Source organism: Maniola jurtina, chromosome 17, assembly GCF_905333055.1.
Source record: "Maniola jurtina chromosome 17, ilManJurt1.1, whole genome shotgun sequence".
Lineage (NCBI taxonomy): Eukaryota > Metazoa > Arthropoda > Insecta > Lepidoptera > Nymphalidae > Maniola > Maniola jurtina.
The window spans coordinates 13646677-13670770 of NC_060045.1; the positions used below are offsets into that span (position 1 = coordinate 13646677).

The window sequence follows — 24094 nt, forward strand, 5'->3', positions numbered from 1 at the left end:
GTTTATTGGTTGTGGAACTGACTGGGAAGCGCTCTAAAGGGGCGCCGCGTGTATGTCGGCGGGCGCCGTCACAGACAAAGTCCATACTTATACATAATATAGTTTCCCTAACTTGTAAATAACTACAAACTTGACATTGGCTAATCAGTGTAAATCCAGACGAGAGAAAAAAAAAACTCTTCTGTCAATGTCTTGGATGAAGGATGAAGGATTATAGGTATATACTATCTCTATGGTCAATGTCATACGAATACCTATACGTCAAACAGTTAACAGACGTCAAAGAAGTAAAATTTTTGTTTTGACGAGGGCCGCGGCCAAGGGTTATTGGAAGAATATTATTAAATAGGCCGTCTTCAATGTTGATTCAATGATCGTTTTGTATGATTAAGAAGTTTATTGTGCTAAGTTTGAACTGTGTGTCAAACACGGGTGCTCAGAGAAGCGTCGAAATGATATCTTCATTCAAAGTGAAGTGAAGTATAGTTTGTTGTGGTGTCAACGTGTGGGCAGTGAACGGTGTCTCGTGTGATGGTTTTGTAATCCGGAGCTGCGATGGAAGGGCAGGGCGGCGACGCGGAGCGCGACCGCGGCCTGTGAGTAGTCTTCTTTGCATCCATTCCTTCAAAAGTGTAAAGCAATATATAGTTTGTTCAGACACAAACAACATGGTGTGTATATATCACTTCCATTACTTTGCCAGTCTGTTGACAATACTTAATTATTATCTCTCTAGTCGTCCCTGTATCAACGAATCATCCGTTGTAGCCTTTTACATAACTTTGTAGCAGTGTCATGTCATTAGCTTAACATGTTGACACCAAACAAACATTACCATTCTGATAGCAATAGTGTGACTTTAACTGAGTTGTGTATATATTGATTACTTACAACATACTAGAAAATACTCATGAAATAAAGAACTTTGACACATTCTACTGAAACTTATTACTAACTAGCCGATGCCCGCGACTTCGCCCCCGTGGATTTAGGTTTTTCGAAATCCTGTGGGAACTCTTTGGTTTTCCGGGATAAGAAGTAGCCTATGTGCTAATCCAAAATATTATCTATCTCCATTCCAAATTTCAGCCAAATCCGTCCCGTAGTTTTTACGTGAAGGAGTAACAAACATACACACACATACACACACACACACACACACACACACACACACACACACACATACAAACTTTCGCCTTTATAATATTAAGTGTGATAGTGTGATGTGATGTGATGTAGTAAATCGCCTGGTCTACGCAAAGTATGCCTGGTGGAGGTCTGGTCTAGGTCTAGTAATATGCATTGTGTTGTCGGATTCCAGGATCAGTGTGGAGCACAGTGCGGCGGAGGGTGATGGAGACCGCGCCAGGTACAGGTTAGTACTGCTTCTTGATAGTTTCAAAATTATTCTTTTGTTTCTATGAGTAAGCCAGAAAAATAATTGTAGTTATACTCAGCAGATTACACAAGAAACTTCATTTCTTATAGCTTTAATGATGTCTGTCTGCAACAAAATAAAAGTTCTGTCTTTATTTCTGAACAATATTGTTAAGCTTTAGGAGCACTATATTTACTGCACTGTATCCGTGTATAGTTCTCATCCTGATAACTGAGAATGTACTGTGATAGTAATATTTGTGATGCTAACTCAATCTGCATTGCAAGGAATCACCATTAGGCAACTAGACAAAAATCCCCACAAATGGGGTAGGATTGGCCATGTGCAAGTATGGATATACAGTGGACCCCGGTAATCCGGCCCCTGTCTAATCCCGCACCCCCTGTAATCCGACATGTCTATTATTGGATTGCGACATGTATTATTATTGGATATTTTTGACAATCTTCTTAATATGTACATTTGTTTGTGCATAATTATTTCCTAATGTAAAGTTATTATTTTTTGTAAGTTCTATAGCATTAATGACGTTAATATTGTTTAATTTATTAAATTAGACTTACATAATGACATATGATTTCTACTTCAGAGTAAATATATACATATAACATATAGAATCTTATCATTGGATCTGTAATTTGTCAGATTACAAGGTACTCTTGTGTAAACATTTCCGGACTATAGGGGGTCTTAGGTAGTACTCTATAATCCGACAAATTCGATAGTCCGACACTGCCCTGCAAAATGTTTGTCGGATTACCGGGGGTCCACTGTATGTGGGGAACAGCATCCCCAATGCCCAGGAAAGGAAAAAGTGTGGCCAGCCCCAACAAACTTGGCCGCGTACTATGCTCTAAGCAAGCAGAGGTGGCAAGGATAGGGATGATGTGAAACAAAGTAAGGGGTAAAGCCCAAGGCGCCTTGGGATGGTGCAATACTGTAACCACCCTCTGCCCCACTGGGCGGGACATAGGGCCTAAGAACATTGGTGTGTAAGTAATGTATTGCCTAGTTGTTCCCGCTCCAGCCCGCCGTGCTCTGAGGGACCGCAGGTCGTAACAAAAAAACCACGGTTTGTTCTAAAAAGGCTAGGCCGGTTTATTGAACCCAAGGACGAACACACCTGGCTTAAATTTTACATGAGTATTATATTTCTTAAGTAGTCGACCAAGACCGCGATATACAAGTCTTACAGCGCCATCTATTATCTGGTAGCGAAAGTTGTATTTAATTTTAAACATACCGCCCGCCAAGGACATTTAGTGAGAAATGGCCTTAATTAAATATGAGACCTGTAAATGATACTGCTCAAATGTTCTTGGTGGGTGATCTCACATAAATTTTGAACTTTGAATAAACGCTTGAACTTACATAATAGTAGAAATAAAACAAACCAAATTAACCCTTAAATTAATAACAAAGAGGAGCTTGACCTAACCTAAGAACTTAAATCATTGTAATTACTTATTCACTAACGGGTAAAATACATAATTTGGACGTGGGTCTCTTAAGGGTAGAATTTTTTACTTTGATGGTGACCACGCGGGTAACATTATCAGTACCCGGATGCTTTTCCAATACTCGACCCATCAACCAACGACTTGGTGGCAGATTATCCTCCTTGATTAGAACAATATCTCCTAAGTTTGGCTCCGGGACTCGGGAGCTCCATTTGTATCGGTTCATCAAATGAGATAAATACTCCTGTGACCAGCGTTGCCAAAAGCTTTGCAACATTCTTTGAATAAATTGCCACCTTGTTAGTGAACTTACATTGGAAGTCAAATAGTCCTTGACCTCCGGTATAGCTATTAACGGCCCTCCAATAAGAAAATGACCTGGAGTCAACGGCCGTGGATCACTCGGATCTGAACTATCGATTGATATAGGTCGCGAGTTTAGGCATGCTTCTATCTGACTGAGTAGTGTGCACATTTCTTCGAAGGTTAGAGTTGACTCGCCGATTGCACGCTTCAAGTGGAATTTGGTGGACTTTACACCAGCCTCCCAAAGACCACCGAAATTAGGGGCGTGAGGTGGAATAAAGTGCCATTCGGTGCCATTGGTTGCTAAATATTCAGCCACATCCCTTTGCATCTGGTTGAGTTGCTGGAGCTCTTTAGCCGCACCTACAAACGCAGTGCCATTGTCACTCCACAATTGTGTGCAATGACCGCGTCTGGCCACGAATCTCCGGAAACATGCTATGAAAGCCTGCGTGCTCATGTCACTCACCATTTCTAAATGAATGGCTCGGGTGGCCATGCAGATAAATAAACAAATGTAGCCCTTATAAGAACGGTAACCGCGTCCTTTAGTTGCCCTTACTTGTATGGGCCCCGCATAGTCAACTCCACTATGCAGAAATGCCCTAGCAGGAGTACATCGAACTGATGGAAGGGATCCCATAAATTGGTGTTGAATATTAGCCTTTTGCCGGATACACGTTACGCATTTACGGATATTTTGTTTGACTAAATTTTTCACACCTATAATCCAATATACTGTTCTCAGATAATTGACCATTAACTGGGTCCCTCCATGAAGAGTGTTTTGATGTGCGTCCATTACCACCAATTTCGTAAAGTCTGAAGAGTGTGGTAATATTATTGGATGTTTGGTCTGTTCGGATAATTGCGATTTTTGTAATCTACCACTCACTCTCATTAACCCATGGTCATCTAGATATGGACACAAAGGTTGTAATTTACTATTTTTCGATTGTAAAGACCCCTTGTTTTTTAACTGTAAATATTCTTCATTAAATTCCTCCCTTTGTGCTTTTTTGATACAACAAATCCTTGCTTGATCTAATTCTTCTTTAGATAAATGCGTTGTCCTATAAGTGTTTCTTTTATAAAATCGTCTGCAGTAAGCTACTACTCGTAGCAGTTTCTGTAAGGAAGAAAATCGTTGGAATAGGGTGTCCTCAGATAACGCATTAAAGTGCGTACTAATTGCTTCCTCTAAATGAACTTTCACATTTGTTGGCTTTTTATATTTTATGGTTTGCTCTCTAAGAAATTGTGGACCGGAGAACCAAAGCTCATTCTCTGCAAGCAATCCCGGTTGGAGACCTCGCGATGCACAGTCTGCAGGGTTCTCCTTGGATGAGACATGATACCACTGGGCAGAATCCATAGTCGTTAGGATCTCTGCAACCCTGTTGGCTACAAAAGTCTTCCAACGACTTGGATGGCTATTTAACCAAGAAAGAACAACCGTCGAGTCCGTCCAAGCTCTGATGTTGTTCTTTGAGATGCTCAAAACGTCGGCCACTTCTGCTAAAAGTCTCGATAAGAGTGCTGCTCCACAGAGTTCGAGACGAGGAATACTGACCTGCTTAATTGGTGATACTCTTGTTTTTGCTGCTAGTAAAGAAACTTGTCTGTTTCCCGCACTGTCAACGATTCTCAAATAGACAACGGCTGCATAGGCCAGTTTGGATGCATCGCAGAACCCGTGTAATTCAATTTCACTGTCCGTTGTTGAAATGCCTAGCCATCGTGGGACTTGTACTTTGGTGAGTTGTTCCAGTTCATTGCGGTAAGTAACCCATTCGCTTCTTAATTCTTCTGAAATTGGTTCATCCCAGTTTACACCTGCTAACCATAATTTTTGAATGAACATTTTTGCTACTATTATGCTAGGTGCTATCCAACCTAGCGGATCGTACAGACGCGCTATCACTGATAATACTGATCTCTTTGTTTCAGGTCCAGGCGTTGTATGCGGGAGATTCACCGAGTACCTAAACTGGTCTTCACTTCGGTCCCAGGTAAGTCCTAACACTTTGGTTGTATTTTCTGTTTTAATTTCTATATCCTTTTTGTCCTTGATATTTTCCATGTCCTCTATCATTTTGTCCTCGTTGTCCAGTTTATTTATTTTTTGTGTTCTCTGTTTTTGCTTGTTCTGGAATTCAGGAATCTGCTTGTGCATGTCCTTTTCTTGATTTTCATTATTTTGTATCTGATCCAACAAGTCCTTACTATTGCTGTTCCATTTTTGTAGTTGAAACCCGCCTTTAGATAATAACGCAGTCATTTGCCTATAAATCTCCATGCCTTCCTCCACGCTAACGCATCCAGTCATTAAGTCATCCATATAGAATGATTGCAATACTCTAGATGAAGCTAGAGGAAAGTTCGTACCTTCATCTAGGCTTACTTGGTTCAATGCTCTGACAGCCAAGTACGGAGCGGATGCAGTTCCAAACGTCACTGTTAATAATTCATAATCTTGTATTTCTGTTTCAGGGCTGTCGCGCCAAACTATGCGTTGAAACATGGTGTCCTCTTCAGCAATTCTGACCTGCCGATACATTTTGATAATGTCAGCTACCAACGCGATCGGATGAACTCTCCATCTTATTACAGTATGCCGTAAATCTGACTGCAGTTTAGGTCCTATCATTAGATTGTCATTGAGCGAGACTCCTAAGTTATTTTTGCTTGATGCATTGAAGACTACGCGCACCTTTGAGGTTGTCTTGTCGTTTCTTATCACTGCGTGGTGTGGTAAGTAGACAGCTTCATTCTTTTTCATAGCATCCTTTGTTATAGCTCTCATGTGTCCTAAGTGTAAATATTCGTTAATTACTTCGGTGTACTTTTCTTTCAGTTCTGAATTCTTTGATAGCCTTTTTTCTAGTGTTTTGAATTTTGTTACAGCTATTTGTCGCGAATCACCACCTAAACAACCAGGCTGACTATCTCGAAATGGCAATTTCACGATGTAGCGACCTTCATCTGTCCTTTTTGTTGTAGTGACGAAGATTTCTTCGCATCTTTTCTCCTCTTCTGTCCACATACTCTTCGTACTATATCTCTCTTCTTCTAATTCCCAAAACTGTTTTAAAATATCTGTTTCGGTAACCTTGGCATGCATGACCGATATTTTCGGTGGTTCCCCGTCGTTTCTGTTAAAAGGTTCATTGACTGAGCCAGACAAAATCCAACCTAACGTTGTTTTTTGTGCAATGAGCTTCCCATTTTGGCTTTTCTTTATGCCCTCTTGCACTATTTGGCTGTAGACGTTAGCACCTAATAGCATATCAATGGCCTTGGGAGTTTCAAAATAGGGATCTGCGAGTTGTAAATATTTTAATTCTGTCCAGTCTAAGCCCTGAACTTGACGTTCTGGTAGGAACGTTGTGATGTTCTTTAGCACATAAGCTGTGACCTGTATTTTTCTGTCCAGGTTTCCCCTCAATCTTAGTTTAACCGTAACAACATATTTCGATGTTAGAGCTTTGTCTCCACCAAGACCGGTAATTATGCCACTAGCAGGAGTCTTCTTTAGACGTAGTAACTGGACTGCGGCCTCTGTTATAAAACAGGCTTGTGACCCTTGATCTAATAAAGCTCTGAGCACGTGATTTCCCCCAGCTTCCGACTCGGTGTTTACTAATGCAGTGGCAAGTAAAACCTGACTACAGCTGGCGATCTTTTGAGTTGATAAGCATGAAACTACTGGTTGAGCACTAGATGATGTACTAGGACTCTCAGTAGGTTCCTTTGCCGTTGGATTGGTAGTTGTGCTTCCGACATTAGGGTGCAAAAGCGAATGATGTCGTTTTTTACAAAGCTTACAAGATCCAGGATTTTTACACTGCAACACTGTGTGATTTCCGCCTAAACAATTGAAACAAATCGAATTTTTAGCTACAAAGTCGCGTCTTTTTGCGATATCTTCATTAGCAAACTTTTTGCAAAAACATAATTTGTGGTGCTCTGAACAGTATTCACAGCACATACCTGAGGACCTTGTAGCTATAAAAGCTCTTGGTTTTGAACTAGAAGCACTGGTCTGTGGTGCGGGTTTTTTCGAATCTACAAATTCTAATGCACGGAAACGGCTTTCTATGAAATTTTTGAATTGTTCCAATGTTGGCAATTCATTCAAATCAACGGAGCTAGAAACATGTAGTTCCCACTGTTTGCGTGTTTCTGGGTCGAGTTTAAAAGAAACAATATGTATGATGATAATGTCCCATGTGCTCACATCAATGGCTATATTTTTAAGAGCATTTAAGCAGTCCATGGTGGTGTCTATAAGATCCTTAAGACTGGATGCTGATTCAGTATTTATACGCTTTATGCCAAACAGACGCTTGAAAATACAATTGGCTAAATATTTTCTGTTATTGTATCTTTGATCTAATAGAGACCAACATTGACTGTAATTTGCGTCTGTGATTGGCGTGTGCCTTATCAATTGTTCTGCCTCACCAGTCACATGAGATTTCAAATAATGTAATTTTTGTACATTTTCTAGAGCATTGTTATTGTGTACTAACGATACGAATAAATCGCGAAAGGTTGTCCACTCCGAATAATTGCCGGAAAAAGTAGGAATAGTAATTTTCGGCAGTTTAGCTAACTGGCTAAACTTGTCACTATTCTTACTGGCTGATGGGACAGACTCCCCTTCAGATGGTGTTAAATGATTTAAGGTTGTGGATAAAAGTAATTTATACGTGAAATAATGGTCTTTAGTAGTCGCATGAATTTCCTGTACGACATATTGGCTAGCCGCTAAAATATCAGGCTCTGAAATCTCATACAACTTTGCATGGTTTGCCCTAAAAGATATCCAATCCATTTCCAAATTTTCAGATCTGATTTCTACATATTCTTTTGTTATTCTTTCTTTTGGACTTTTTTTGAAATTGGATAAATCCCTTTTGATTGAACTATGTAAATCTAACTGTACGTTTATTAGACCTTCCATTTTGTACTTAAATTAAATTATATATTGATCTACTTAGCTATTTATTGACTTATTAAATGTCTACTAACAATCTTTCAAAATATTTACAAGTGTATGAAATTTCGTGAAAAATTTACAAGTGTTTGAAATTTCATGAAAATTTCACAAGTGTTTGAAACTTGTACTATTCTAAGGGAAAACGGACATAGGTTCCCCGTTCCCTCGTTTTTATTGAAATTATACTAAGTCTAAACTAATATGCAATTTACTCTAAGTTAAGATTCTCTAATATATTTACAAGTCTTAAATTTTTATGTTCTTAGTTTAAATATTCTAAGTGGTTGAAACCATATAAATAAAGTCCAATTTTGCTTGAAATTAAACCGCTGATATAAAGTTCAATTTTGCTTGACAAATAATAATTTGAAGTTTGTACTCACAGTTTGACACTTCACTTTTGCACTCACACGTCACGATGACAGCTGTCAGCTTGACTTTGGCACCTGTCAGACTTGACTTTGACACCTGTCAAACTTGACTTTGACACCTGTCAAACTGGTCCTTGGTAGTCCATCCTTGGCGTAGTAGGGTTGTCCTGCTCTGCACCACTCGTCTCGCTCGCTCTCGCTGGTCCACGCTGCTGGCGCCCTCTGCCGGCGCCTGCCGCCGCTGCTGGAACCACGTACTCTGGTGTCTGCAGCGATCCACTGCGAGTACGGTGAGTGGTCCACTCCAGTGGACCACTTGTTCTTCAAAAAAGGTCCGGTTCTGAAGGAACAAAATGTTCCCGCTCCAGCCCGCCGTGCTCTGAGGGACCGCAGGTCGTAACAAAAAAACCACGGTTTGTTCTAAAAAGGCCGGGCCGGTTTATTGAACCCAAGGACGAACACACCTGGCTTAAATTTTACATGAGTATTATATTTCTTAAGTAGTCGACCAAGACCGCGATATACAAGTCTTACAGCGCCATCTATTATCTGGTAGCGAAAGTTGTATTTAATTTTAAACACTAGTAGCTGACTCAAACTGGCTTCGCTTGAGTGGAATTTTTGTAAATCGGTAAAGGAGTGGGTTGGTATTTTCATAGACATAAATTGAAAAATGATGGATTTTCATACTAACTTTCATTCCCTAAGGTTAGTGAGAGCCTGTGTTATAAAAGGAACCTATAACTGCCAACACACAGCTTGAACTGCTCCAACCCCAGCCATTTAGGCTTTGTGTTGATAGATCAGTCAGATAGGCAGCACAAGACTTGTCCATGGATTGAAGGCAAGTTGTGTCTTGCAGCATGATGGTGCGCTGCGCGTCGCAGTCGTCGCTGGACGAGTCGTCGCAGCGGCGCGAGGCGGGCGACGCGGCCGCGGGCCCGCAGCACGCCGCGCAGCTGCTGGAGGCGCTGGCGCGCTTGCGGCGCGACGACTTGCTCTGTGACGTGCGACTGCAGGTAAACTGCATGATGGTGCGCTGCGCGTCGCAGTCCTCGCTGGACGAGTCGTCGCAGCGGCGCGAGGCGGGCGACGCGGCCGCGGGCCCGCAGCACGCGCTTGCGGCGCGACGACTTGCTCTGTGACGTGCGACTGCAGGTAAACTGCATGATGGTGCGCTGCGCGTCGCAGTCCTCGCTGGACGAGTCGTCGCAGCGGCGCGAGGCGGGCGACGCGGCCGCGGGCCCGCAGCACGCCGCGCAGCTGCTGGAGGCGCTGGCGCGCTTGCGGCGCGACGACTTGCTCTGTGACGTGCGACTGCAGGTAAACTGCATGATGGTGCGCTGCGCGTCGCAGTCCTCGCTGGACGAGTCGTCGCAGCGGCGCGAGGCGGGCGACGCGGCCGCGGGCCCGCAGCACGCGCTTGCGGCGCGACGACTTGCTCTGTGACGTGCGACTGCAGGTAAACTGCATGATGGTGCGCTGCGCGTCGCAGTCCTCGCTGGACGAGTCGTCGCAGCGGCGCGAGGCGGGCGACGCGGCCGCGGGCCCGCAGCACGCGCTTGCGGCGCGACGACTTGCTTTGTAACCATGAAATGGCGTTATGGCGCTGTATCCAACCAAAAGTGAGTTTGCACCATGTGCAAGGTGACCTTCGAAGTAATTTGCTTGTCTGGCCTGTGTATGTGCTGATACCTATGCATACTTAAATGGGCAATGGCACTGATAAAACCTTTAAAACATGTTTAAGGTTTTTCGTAGTGCAATATACACACCTTCCTTCCATTTTTAGGGAATGGGCACAGCCACTGAACAATCACTAGCGTAGTGTGCCCTTTACACAATTGTGCAAAAGAGAGCGTCCTGTAGTAGGTCGTGTGTGTGAACACGATACAGTATATGATCGCTCGCAGGCCGTGGCACGCGGCGGCGCGGCGGCGGCGCCGGTGAGCGCGCACCGCGCCGTGCTGGCGGCCAGCTCGCCGTACTTCCGCGCCATGTTCACGCAGTTCGACGAGCGCACGCAGCCCGTTATCACCATACAGGTACGAGTACTCCTGCTCTCAAATCTGAAAGGGCTCCATATGTATCCAATGTAATGCATTGAGTTGATGGCCAGAGCCATCCTAAAGGTGGCAGCAGTCCATCTCAGACCGAACCCGAGCCTGATACAGAGTAAGGCCTTGTTTTGGTGTGGAAGTACTGTTTCACCATATTCACATTTTATGGCAGCTGTTAGGCCTTTGACTCGACGCATTTCCCGAAATTGAGGTATGGTGAGATGTGGATACCCGAGAGCTCAATGTGGTCATTAATCGGGATGGATATACTTTGCAACATAGGCCAAGGGGAAGAGGCTCCTTTTGCGGTGATTCAAAAGTGATAAGATAATGTTGTTTTTTAACTTCAGGATGTGGAGCCGCACGCGCTGGAGGCCATCGTGGACTACGTGTACAATCCCGACTCGCTCGTCATCACTGAGGACAATGTGCAGGTAATCATTTCTCAGGGCAACATGAACATGGATAGATACTTTTGGGCTTCCACCTTTCCACTTTCCAGTCTCGAAAATAATTCGCCGAGGAATGTAGAAAACGCTCGAATCATCACTAGTCGTACCATATCACTAAAAGACCAGGTGTTTTACGTACCAACCGTTTTCGTGACGCCGATTGCGAGCGGCAGGTCGTACTGGTCGCCCGCTGCGACACGTGTTGAATGCTGTGTTGTCGCAGAGCGTGCTGTCGGGCGCATCGCTGCTGCAGGTGCTGGGCGCGCGCGCCGCGTGCTGCGGCTTCCTGGCGGCCGCGCTGGCGCCCGACAACGCGCTCGGCATCCGCGCCTTCGCCGACCTGCACGCCTGCGCCGAGCTGGCCGATGCCGCCGCGCGCTTCGTCGACAGGCACTTCGTCGAGGTACGTCTGCCGACCGCCGCTGTCAGTATCTCACCGCATCTACCGTCCTGGTGAAAGCTGCGGTGCCCACACTTTATGTTTATGCTCAACACCACAGTGAAGTGCCACATTCTATATAGCCTCTGTATCCTGACTATCTTTCCTGGTGTCAAATCAAACTTTCTGCCATCTTTTCACTGTACTCTGCAGCAGTCCTTGGCAGACATGGGTGTAAAATTACTCTCATATGAAATAAAATTCATTCAGTTTACATGTTAAATTAAATAAATCAACAATATACTATTTCACCCTCACCTTCGCTGGGGCACATTATTCAGATTTTATTCGAGTTTGCGCTCAAATGCGGAGAAAATAACTGTATATTGATTTCCTAACTAATGAAATATCTATGTACAGATTTTAGGTCCAAATTGTAGAGTGGAAATGTGTTGTGTGCGCAGGTGCTGGAGACGGAGGAGTTCCTGGCGCTGGAGGCGCGCGCGCTGGCCGCGCTGCTCGACAGCGACCGCATCACGGTAAACGCACCGCGACACATGTGCACTAGCTAGCTTTATTATACGTATCATATCCCTCTTCGGGCAATGTACGGGATTCCATTTTAATAACTTTAGATGAACTAAACAATTTTCTTAAATAAAACAAAAAGGTCTAGTTATAGTCCTGCCGTGCTACCGCCCTCGCGTCCGCGCGCGACCGCGGGTGGCTTCGAGCAGAAGAGAGCGAAGGACGGTGCGGGGAGCGAAGCAGTTGGCTATTGACTGCTGCGTCGGCTACTGTTCTGTGGCAGCACGCTCGAGCAGCGGCAGGAGCTGTGCTCCCCGCTCCGTCCTCGTATGAGACTTCACGCGCCCGACCTCATGTGCCGTGTTGTGTGCGCAGGTGCCCAACGAGGAAGTCATACTGGACGCAGTCATCCGCTGGATGCAGCACGACCCCGAGGTGAGCGGCGATGGCCATTCATCTGTCACTGATGTAGTAGTTAGTTAGCTATAGCCGCTGTCATATCGTGTGTGGTGTGGCAGGCGCGGCGCGCGCAGCTGGGCGCGCTGCTGGAGCACGTGCGGCTGCCGCTGCTGCCGCAGGACGCGCTGGTGGCGCGCGCCGCCGCCGAGCCGCTCGCCAGCGCCGAACTGCGCGTCAAGGTGAGCCGCCGTACTGCACTAAACTACTACTTCCATCTCTGTCTAAACGTGAAAAGGTAACGGATACCCGCCGTGTGCGCAGGACCTGGTGATCGAGGCGCTGTCGTTCCACCTTCTGCGGCCCGAGCGGCGCGCCGCCGCCGCCGCCACGTGCGCGCGTGCGCGGCCGCGCCAGCCGCCGCGCGAGCCGCGCCTGCTGCTTGTAGTGGGCGGCCAGGCGCCCAAAGCCATCCGCGACGTGGAGGCCTTCCACATGGACGCGGCGCGCTGGCGGCCGGCGCGCGAGCTGCCCAGCCGCCGCTGCCGCGCGGGGCTGGCGGCCGTGGGCGCGCGCCTGTACGCCGTGGGCGGCTTCAACGGCACGCTGCGGGTGCGCAGTGTGGACGTGTACGATGTGGCGGCCGACGCGTGGACGCCGGGCCCGCCGCTGACTGCGCGCCGCTCCACGCTGGGCGTGGCCGTCATCGGCAGCGTGATCTACGCCGTGGGCGGCTTCGACGGCGCCACGGGGCTGAGCTCGGCCGAGGCGCTGGACGTGCGCGAGGGCGTGTGGCGCCCCGTGGCCGCCATGAGCACGCGGCGCTCGTCCGTGGGCGTGGGCGTGCTGGACGGCAAGCTGTACGCCGTGGGCGGCTACGATGGCGCGTCGCGGCAGTGCCTGCCCAGCGTGGAGCGCTACGACCCCGCGGCCGACGCGTGGGAGCCGGTGGCGGAGATGGCGGCGCGGCGCTCGGGCGCGGGCGTAGGCGTGGCGGGCGGCGCGCTGTACGCCGTGGGCGGGCACGACGGGCCGGCCGTGCGCCGCTCCGTGGAGCGCTTCCGCGTGGGCGAGGGCTGGAGCGCGGCGCCGCCCATGGCGCACGCGCGGCGCAACGCAGGCGTGGCGGCGCACCTGGGCCGCCTGTACGTGGTGGGCGGCGACGACGGCGCCGCCAACCTGGCCAGCGTGGAGGTGTTCGACCCGGCCGCCGAGCAGTGGAGCGTGCTGGGCGCCGCCATGCAGGTGCCGCGCTCCTACGCCGGCGTGGCCGTGGTGGAGCGCGCCTGACCCGAGCCGTGCCCCGCGCGCCCCGCGCGCCTCGCCGCGCCGCCCGCGCCGCGCGCCGCGCCCGCGCCCGACAACAGCTATGTCAACGTGCACGTGTACGCGAGCGCGGCGCGGCGCGACCAGCAGGTGCCTAGCGCATTAAACGCTATATTCTAAAGCAACAATGAACCGTCATTTACATGGGATACATTTTTAATTTTATTTATTTAGGCCAAACAGTTTACATAATACTTAAAATTAAAAATACGCATACAAAACAGTCAGACACCAGTAAAGCCGCCACTAATGCCTTACACCAACTAACGTCACACTCGGGCAAAGCTGAAGCGCGAACACGAACCAAATTAAAAGAATTAAAATAAATAGAATTTTGTTCTCGCTATCCCTTCGTACTAATTTCCGTTTTTGGAATAGGTATGGTTAAAAACAAAAAAACCGGTCTATGCGAGTCAGACTCGCGCACCGAGGGTTCCGTACTCAGACACGACGGACGAACGGATGGACGGACGGACGGACAGACTTTTTCCTTTTGAGGAACAGAACCCTAAAAACCAACCAAAAAACCACCAAAGGAGATCATTCTAGCTCCATACATTTTTGGGCCTTTTCTGAAAGTGCCGGCCAACGAAAAAAAATGGTACGGATCGTTAGAACTAGCCATTTGGAGTAATAGTTAATATGGCAGAAAAGTTGTAGGATTGCTCTGAACCAAGTTATACAAGGTCGAAGATTCGTCATTTTCATACATTTTATTGATTTCTAAAAGTGCTGGGAAACATAAAATAATGTTAGATATTGCTAGAACTAATGATTTGAAGCAATTGTCATTATGACCCGAAGGCTGTGGGACCATTATATGTCGTGTTATACAAGTTATACAAAAAATTAATATACTTTGTATAATTGATTGTAACCGATTTTATGATTTTGTTACTGTTCTGATTGTTTTATACGAATTTGAATACACGCACAATTATTTTGACTCCCACGAAGTGCTGGATCAGCTGCAATGTAGACAAAATTCTTTTATACATACCTGGATTGTATGCGGCCTTGTAATACTAGGTGATCTCATCCAGCCATCTCCCAAACTTCTGCCACTGGGATATCTCCGGTGAGCTCTGTGATGAATGCACCATTTGGTTATAAGTAATGTTCACCATAGTAACTACGGGCTTGCTTCAGTCGATAGCTGCCCAAAGCAACCTGCGTCGATTCTTCTGTGAATCTAGGAAAGTCATTGAACGGAGGATGTTGGCTTCCATAGCCTGGAAATGAGCTCTCCTTCTATTATAATTACATATTTTTTGTCATAACAAGTTCTGCTGAACTGTTTTGCTCACTGGCCGTTCATGGATTACGTCAAGATAATCACGTGTATGCACGTTGTTGTCTATCAGAACATGATAGCCGTTCAGCAATGCTGACAAAATCCTGAAATAATCGATCATGTTACTTAATGTCCGGTTACAAATCCTGAATAACCCTGAGTAAACAAAAATCTCTTCCAAAGCGGTCGTTAATCATTTACATTATCCAGCAGCAAATGGTAAAAAGTCTAGATTTATTGGCTTCGTCAGTAGTTAGCTGGGTTTTTACTGATGTTTTGTTACTGGCATTTGTGCCACATAACCGCACACCTCAAGAAAGAAAGATTACCTCAAGATTGTTTATGGTATCTCTAAAACCATGGACTAAGATAAAAATCCAGTAAAAATCTTCTATATCATTTAAAATCTACGCATTGTAAGTTGCTGCAGCGTGTAGATTATTGTTCCATCGCAACAAATATAAAGGCTTTTAGTGGTTTCGGAACTTGTGGTCAGGATATTATTTTCACTGAAAAAAGTAACTAGTGCTTTTCTGAAGATATATGTACATGCCTGTATCTGTCTGTACATGCCCTTTATAGATAGCCTTTCTTTATAGATAGCCTTTCTTTCTTGAGGCATGCGGTTATGTGACACAAATGCTAGAAACAAAACATTTAAATGAAACCCAGCTAATTACTGACCAAACCAATAAATCTAAGCTTGTTACCATTTTCCGCTGGATGGTGGAAGTGATCAACAATTGCTTTAAAAGAGATTTTCGTTTGCTCAGGATTGATCAGAGTGACCGGGCATTAAGTAACATGATCGATTATTTCAGGATCACGGTAACATCGCTAAACAGCTACCATGTTCTGATAGACAATAACGTGTACTACAGACGTGATTTCCTTGACAAAATCCATGAACTGGTCAATGCGCAAAACAGTTTAGCAGAACTTGCCATCACACACAATAATTATAATAGAAGAAGAGCTCATTTCCAGGCTATGAAAGCCAATCCTCCGTTCAATGACTTTCTTAGATTCACAGAAGAATCGACGCAGGTTGCTTTGGGCAGCTATCGACTGAAGCAAGCCCGTAGTTACTATGGTGAACAGTACTTATAACCAAATGGTGCATTCATCACAGAGCTCGCCGGAGATATCCCAGTGGCAGAAGTTTGGGAGATGGCTGGATGAGATCACCTAGTATTACAAGGCCGCATACAATCCAGGTATGTATAAAAGAATTTTGTCTACATTGCAGCTGATCCAGCACTTCGTGGGAGTCAAAATAATTGTGCGTGTATTCAAATTCGTATAAAACAATCAGAACAGTAACAAAATCATAAAATCGGTTACAATCAATTATACAAAGTATATTAATTTTTTGTATAACTTGTATAACACGACATATAATGGTCCCACAGCCTTCGGGTCATAATGACAATTGCTTCAAATCATTAGTTCTAGCAATATCTAACATTATTTTATGTTTCCCAGCACTTTTAGAAATCAATAAAATGTATGAAAATGACGAATCTTCGACCTTGTATAACTTGGTTCAGAGCAATCCTACAACTTTTCTGCCATATTAACTATTACTCCAAATGGCTAGTTCTAACGATCCGTACCATTTTTTTTCGTTGGCCGGCACTTTCAGAAAAGGCCCAAAAATAATGATCTCCTTTTGCTGCTTAAAGCCAGCGAGCAAAAGTCGTTTTGCTCACCCAGTGAGATAGTGTTTTGAATTTAGAACACATTGGTATTTTTCAATTCATTGTCTAACTCTAAAGAAACGTTTGGAAATTTATAATATTGTATACAACATTTTATTTCAATACATACAATATACATACATACATAGACTGCTAAAATCATAACCTTTCCTTTTGGCTTTGCCGTAGTCGGGTAAAACAAACTTTGTTATCTTGTTGAATAAATAACTATAATATTATTTATTTAGTATTGTATTATTTAGTAATGTAAAAAAAACTTCATGGCTCCATGTGTTCAATTTCAACAAATAACACAAGAGGCTAATGGGAAGTTAAATATGAAACAACAGCAAACACTATAATGCACTCTATCTCTCTCGCGCTAAATCCTACAGATGTATTGTGTTTGTCTCGCTTTCCTTTCATCTAATTTCAAATCACGATCCTACTAAAAAGTTTTATTTGAAAAATTTGACATTTACCCGCAAAGTGCTAAAGCGCTCCTACAATGCCGCCGCTTGTGACCAGGAGGAGGAGAACGTGTACGAGAGCGTGAACGTGGGCGGCGCGGAGGACGCGGAGGACGGCGCGGTGGGCGGCGCGAGCGGCGCGGTGGGCGGTGTGGGCGCGGGCGCCGCGCTGTGGTGGTGGCGCGTGGCGCCGCCGTGCCGCCGCCACGGGCGCGCGTCGCAGACGCTGGAGTTCAACGAGCGGCTGGCGCTACCGGACGCACGCGACGCGCAGGGCACGGTGCCGCGCGCGCGCCGCCTGCTGCGCGTGGTGGCGGCCCGCGGCGGCGCGGCGCTGTCGGCGTCGTGCGGCACCATCGACGCGGCGCCGCCGTGCGTGCTGCTGCTGCCGCGCTGGCGCGCGCCGCCGCTGGCGCCCGCCGCCTCGCGCTCCTACCACCTGCTGCCCGAGAGCCAGCGCGCCGCGCACCAGCTGCAGCGCTACAGGGTGAGTGTGGCTACCGTGCCACCCTTATGGAAACCGGCCAAGTGCGAGTCACCGCGCACCGAGGGTTCCGTACTCGTGTATTTCTTCCGACATTTTGTATGATAAATCAAAAACTATTAGGTATGCATAAAAATAAATAAAAATCTGTTTTAGAATGTACAAGTAAAACGCTATCATATCATGTCTCCCCACTTGCCACCTATAGTTTTCTTACTTTGAAAATTGAAACACATTTTAATTATTTTTTGGTGATGTAACCACAAATTCACGGTTTTCACATTTATTCCTTTACTTGTGCTATAAGACCTACCGACCTGCCAAATTTCACAATTCAGGTCAACGGGAAGTATATAGGTTCTTGACAGACACGGCTCGTTTGGGTTTCTGCTGATTGGTCTTATTGATGTTTCACTGTAATCAATGATTTGTAACAACGCTTTATAAGTCGGCTCGTAAGATTCATTACAAGAAGCTATCGGGTGTTAGTTTGAAATGATAGTGTCCGTGTCGGACGAGCGAGGACTCACCCCGGCGTGTGTGTGTGCAGGGCGCGCGGCACGCGTGCTGCGAGGCGGACGGCGAGGAGCCGGACGAGGCGGACGAGGCGGAGGAGGACGCGTGGCGCGCGCGCCGCCGCGACGACACGCACCGCCCCGACTGAGCCGCGTCACACGCCGCGTCCATCTCATTCTGAGAGGAGACTCGTGCTTAGTAGTGCGCCGGCGACGGGCCGATGATGATGACAGTTTCTTGGCGGTGAAGTGAACATAGCTGCTGAAGATCGCCTACAGTGAGTGATGTGCTGCGGTGTGCGTCGTCGTCAAATGAACAGAAAGCATCAGCTGTGGTCCACGCACTGTGACGACGCATAGCGTTAGTTGCGGCGCGATGACAGCCACGATGTCACGATCGCCAGCATCCCTGAGCGTCGATGCTGCGTCAGCCGAGCGCAACGATTGCGGTTGTAGTATACGCTGATGCAGTTGTCCCGCACTCGAGCTGCAGATCTAGTCTTTATGATGGATGTATAAGATAATGGCGAGCTACCAGCGTTACATAATTGCAAACAAAAGATTTAAAAAATGAAGTATCAAATTAGCTAACAGTGCGACCGACTTACCTGTTCCGGTGACGCGTCGCTAGTGGAGAATTTAGTTTTGCTATCTATCAAACTAACCAAGAAGAAATGAAATAAATTCTTTTCAACATAGCGAAAATTAAATATAGCTTAGATAATAATTAATGATAGTGCAATACTAGCTGATGCCTGGATGGATTTTGAAATAGCTCTAGTTCAATGTTGCCTCAATTTATCTAATCGGAGGCACTGTACCTACCTACTTACACGATTTGAATTTTTGAAATTTGCCGCGACTTGATCGAATCATACTTCTACTTTAGATTCTAATTGTATGGTGGTATCTAGTGAACCTCCACACGGCTGACGGCTCCCCTTTGACACCCCAAGATAGTTACTGCGCAGGAATCGGCGAACTTCACTAACTGTCCAGAAGATTTACGGCGCCTATGGTATTTCATCTGTGCGTACAGTAAATTCTTTATCCTAACATTTAGTTCAGTTAAACAGTTTCAGTAGAACTCGATTACAAGTACGAATTCTATTAAATTCGAAAACATCACTCAACAAGTCACGCAGACTGGTACCGTTGCTTGCAGTCGGGTGATTTGGAAAACGAATATTACTGTAGAAGTTAGCACAGCGAATAGCGAATACCGATTACATTTTGTAAAATATGGTATAAAAATGAATTTAATTGTCAAACATCTACAATGAATTCGTGGAATTTTATTTATTGTTTAAGCAAAGTAGGTAGGTATAATTATCATACGATGCACATTCCACACGTCAGCGTACGAGTCATTCTTGTATAAGTATTGCATTTAACGATGTTAAATGCAAAGGTTTGCACTTAGTTGTGCACAATGGATCCAAACTGCGACAACGTCGCGCGACTGTGGCGTCGCAGTCGCCGACGCTCCGGCGACTGTGGCGTCGCAGTCGCCGACGCTCCAGCGACTGTGGCGTCGCAGTCGCCGACGCTCCGGCGACTGTGGCGTCGCAGTCGCCGACGCTCCAGCGACTGTGGCGTCGCAGTCGCCGACGCTCCGGCGACTGTGGCGTCGCAGTCGCCGACGCTCCGGCGACTGTGGCGTCGCAGTCGCCGACGCTCCGGCGACTGTGGCGTCGCAGTCGCCGACGCTCCGGCGACTGTGGCGTCGCAGTCGCCGACGCTCCGGCCACTCCCCCACTTACAATAAGGAGTATAATATTATAGTTGATTAATTTCTTAAAGTATGTATAGTGTTAGTCCAACATTCCACGACTACGTGATATATCGATGCTTTGGAACTATACCCCTCGGAGCTCGCCGTGCGGCTCAGCGCGAGGGACGGACTCACTGTTGATTGTGTTTTCTACGAACTCTTCTCTACTCTGTGATTGTGCGTCGCCGACGATGCTGCGTCATTCTTTTATACATTTTAGTTCATTTTATAATTAATTCTTAGTGAGTTGCGCAATTTTACAAAAAAAATAATTGCAAATAGATATAATGCCTCCACTCCGTGAAACCAAAGATGTCGAAACCGTGTGATTCTCGAATGTTTCAAAAATATATTCATGTTTATCGCTCTTCGAATATTATGTTGATACAAAAATATTGAATTGTTGTCATTAGTCGTCTATTATTATGTTTATGATGCAGTTCGAGCTCCGACGTTGCCGGCATTGCGCCACGTCGGGGGCGACTAGCCGGCTCCACACCGAGCGGGCCGGCCGCCTCGACCCAATGCTCGCTCAGTATGCACTGCCTCGACGTCAGGCCGCAGGCTTCGGTCGCGGCTGGCCGCCTCACTCGGTGCGGACGCGCGGCGGTGAGCGCGGAGTGAGCAGCGTCGGTGACGACTAGCCGGCTCCACACCGAGCGGGCCGGCCGCCTCGAGCCAACGCTCGTTCAGTATGTCCGGCTCGACGTCAGGCCGCAGGCTTCGATCGCGGCTGGCCGCCTCGCTCGGTGAGCGCGGAGTGAGCAGCGTCGTCGGCGGCGGCGCCTTAGCCTTTATACTGTACTTTATTGTTACGCAACGAGTGTCGTAGTTACTGTAAATGTCCAGAACGATAATACTCTTTGTTATTGATGATGGATGTTATATGATCGTCTCAGCTGTTACTCGTAGCTAAATAAATGAATTATAATGTGACGCTGGATTTTACTTTATCCGCTACATGTTCCCGTGCAGCGCCGGCGTGCGAACTGACGGTTCCCAATTACATCGCGATCGGCCTCGAACCTTCTTCGTTCATCATCATCACCTCGACTCATCGGCGCCCTCCCACTGAGCGGGGATCTCTTCTGAGAGGAGCTTAGGTCGTAGTTGACTACGCTAGCCGAGTGTCGGGAACCCCCCTAACCTCCACTTCATCTGCTTCGCCTTTTATTTCTCTTTATATGAACCATACTATTCGTCAGAAGCGAGAGGGGTTACCGAATTCGTACATATTATAGGAGTCACGCTCACCTTTATCTGTTTCCTTGTAGGTCGGTCGTTCACTGTCGACCCCCGTACGTCCTTTCTATTCCTTGCATCGTTCAGACTGTTCCAACTCGTCTCTCAGTGACCTGTAGGGTTACACAAACTATGATTTCACCGTAGGTGAAATCTCTAAGACCTAGACCATGGGCAATTCTCTATCTTGGTATCTATAGGTTAGGAATGTGTGCATCTCTCTCCCACCCAGCGATTGGGACCCTCCAATATATTCTATTCACTGGTTTAAAGGTTACTTCGGCCGGCCATGGTTCCTCGGAACCACAGCTGGTGACAGAATGCCCGGCTGACCTCGCGCTACTGAGCGAGTCTAACGCCCTCTCTGTCTACCTTGCCTGTACCGTCCTTCCCATAGCGTATGCTGTATATTCAAGGATGTCGGTACCACTCTCTCATAGCGTATGCTGTATATTCCAGGATGTCGGTACCACCCGTCTCATAGCGTATGCTGTATATTCAAGGATGTCGGTACCACTCTCTCATAGCGTATGCTGTATATTCCAGGATGTCGGTACCACCCGTCTCATAGCGTATGCTGTATATTCAATGATGTCGGTACCACTCTCTCATAGCGTATGCTGTATATTCCAGGATGTCGGTACCACCCGTCTCATAGCGTATGCTGTATATTCAATGATGTCGGTACCATCCGTCTCATAGCGTATGCTGTATATTCCAGGATGCCTGTACCGTCCCCCTCATAGCGTACGCTGTGTATTCAAGGAGGCCGGTACCATCCCTCTCTTAGCGTATGCTGTATACTCGGTCCCAATGGCTTGTGAAGAGAGGTACACACATATATCCACTAACAAACTAACAATGGGTGCGCAACCATTACACGTGGGACTTTTATATCTACATGTTAACCGGGAATATCTAACACATAGAAAATGGTCTAAATATGAAATAGCCTAGGTACTTAGCTTTGACTTCACCATCCACACGAACACTGGAACGGGTTTAATCCACGTGCTCGGTGCCTCGCCATTTCGAGCCGCAGCAACCATTTTGAGTAACTAGATGAAAATGAATGTACTTTTACAACTGTATCCTTCCGGTATACCATAGACAAATTAACTTCTCTGCCATAGACGAATGTTGCCATAATATTTACCTTTATTCTGATTACTTCGCGAATGGGTAACTTCGCGACACTCCCGGCCGGAAAATAGATCAAAATAGGCATAATAAGTTGTTCGTCCACTCTTTAATCCTCTGTAGGGCTTTAGTGGCCGCAACTCTCCTCACTCTACCCACTCTACCATCTTCTTCCTTCTCCTCGTCTCTCGCTAGTGTCCCGACTTCCTCTGAATCAATAACATCCCCAATAGATTCTCTACCTTCACTCTCTAAGGTTTCACACTCCATTGTCTCCTGAATGGGTTCGTCTATTTGCATCATAGGTGAGTTCTCTTCTTGAGCTATCCCCTCTGAGATAGTTATCTGTCTGTCGGTACTCTCTTCCAAAGGCTCGGCTAACGTGGCAGAAGCAAGCTCACTCGAAGTATCATCTCTTATAAATCTTTCTTCCATGTCTTCCTCTGACTCTTGAACCTCTAGAGGGTACAGATGCGCTATTGACCGTGTGAAATTCTTATCTCCAACCTTTACTATGGCTACTCTACATAAACCATCACTTCCTTCTTTCAGTGAAACAATTTTTCCTACTCTCCAGGTTTCTCTATTTTTATTTTCTCCTTTTATTTGCACTATCTGTCCTATCGCCGGAGACTGTTTCGATGTGACACGTGGCTCTTTATGTGAGTGCTGATACCTTTCTCGGAGACTTAGTAAATATCTGTTAACAAACATATCTTTGAATTCTCTTACGATGATGAGACCCCTCTTCCAACTTTTTATAAGATCGACTTTAATCGTATGTCGGATCGAGCCGAGGATTGTTTAAGAATTGATGAAGGCAGGCGGAGATCCTTAGGGTCTGCTTCGATCACTAGGCGATCTTCAGACGTGTTAAGAACAATACTTCCGTTTACTGCATGTCACAACTACCAGCGTAACTAGGTAAACCTAACCTAACCTACCTAGACCGGCTCCTCCACCCCTTACACCGGTCCCAAACCAACCATCTAACCTAACCACCACAATAACAACTCGTTTAACCAACAGAACCACTTTAGGTAACCACTACTCTAAAACCTACAGTACGACAGACTATTCCTACTGAGAAGTGTCCTCGGCAACAACCGGACGAATAATGCCTCGCTACGCACAGCGTGTCTGATTTTATAGTCCAACGACGACAGTGGGGAGATGACGTAATGCTCAGTGAGCAAAGTATTGACAGCTAAAAGTCGGTACCGCCGACACGGCCATTCTGACCTGCGCACGTCCTCGTACGCTAAATGTCACAAAGCATGTGAGGACAAAACCATAACCACAAAATCACTATACCGCTCGTCTATCCTGACTAGCAGTTAACTGTCAATGAACATCTTTCTCATTCTAAACCTGGACATCAATGTCCCCTCAACCACTCAACACTAGTGGACCGGACATCAGCGTCCCCTCAGTCAGTAAACCTCTGTAAACCAGAAACATTACAATAATTAACGTACAATGCTATTGGTTATGATTCTGACCATCACGGCTTTTTCTAGGGCTCTTTGGCTTGACTAATTCATCACATCTCAACACTTGACGTGGAAGTTGACACAACCAACCTAGGTTAAGAAATCACTTTCAACTGATCATCTGTCTAAAAATAGGCTAACACTGCGAGAAGAACCAAAACCTAATTACAAGAACCTATCTACTGACATGTCGCGACGCGAAATTTAGTTGAAACGATTCAAAACTACAGTTCATATGATTAGAGCGCAATTGCTATTGCAACTCTTAATCAATCATGATCTAAACATTATTCAAAACTA

General features: G+C 46.3%; 2 protein-coding genes across 2 annotated transcripts; both read left to right on the plus strand.

Annotated features, from left to right (window-relative positions):
• The first annotated feature begins 227 nt into the window (after positions 1–227).
• Positions 228–13771, plus strand: LOC123873669 (ring canal kelch homolog). Its single transcript, XM_045918639.1, has 10 exons — positions 228–596; positions 1322–1375; positions 9404–9560; positions 10455–10586; positions 10952–11035; positions 11277–11456; positions 11897–11971; positions 12336–12395; positions 12479–12598; positions 12681–13771. Exons 1-10 carry the CDS (start codon positions 556–558, stop codon positions 13644–13646), a joined length of 1869 nt encoding a protein of 622 aa, XP_045774595.1. The 5' UTR covers positions 228–555; the 3' UTR covers positions 13647–13771.
• Positions 13772–17037: 3266 nt separating this feature from the next.
• LOC123874063 lies at positions 17038–19429 on the plus strand. Its single transcript, XM_045919223.1, has 3 exons — positions 17038–17073; positions 17205–17633; positions 18181–19429. The coding sequence occupies exons 1-3, from the start codon at positions 17038–17040 to the stop codon at positions 18292–18294; spliced, it is 579 nt and encodes a 192-aa protein (XP_045775179.1). The 3' UTR covers positions 18295–19429.
• Positions 19430–24094: the final 4665 nt, after the last annotated feature.

Bases quoted from the DNA above. Each gene is read 5' to 3' on its own strand.
- LOC123874063 (XM_045919223.1), top strand. From the start codon at position 17,038: ATGCACTCTATCTCTCTCGCGCTAAATCCTACAGAT. The intron at 17,074-17,204 runs GTATTGTGTTTG...GCTTGTGACCAG, and splicing joins TCGCGCTAAATCCTACAGAT to GAGGAGGAGAACGTGTACGA. The intron at 17,634-18,180 runs GTGAGTGTGGCT...GTGTGTGTGCAG, and splicing joins ACCAGCTGCAGCGCTACAGG to GGCGCGCGGCACGCGTGCTG.
- LOC123873669 (XM_045918639.1), top strand. From the start codon at position 556: ATGGAAGGGCAGGGCGGCGACGCGGAGCGCGACCGCGGCCT. The intron at 9,561-10,454 runs GTAAACTGCATG...GATCGCTCGCAG, and splicing joins TCTGTGACGTGCGACTGCAG to GCCGTGGCACGCGGCGGCGC. The intron at 11,972-12,335 runs GTAAACGCACCG...TTGTGTGCGCAG, and splicing joins TCGACAGCGACCGCATCACG to GTGCCCAACGAGGAAGTCAT.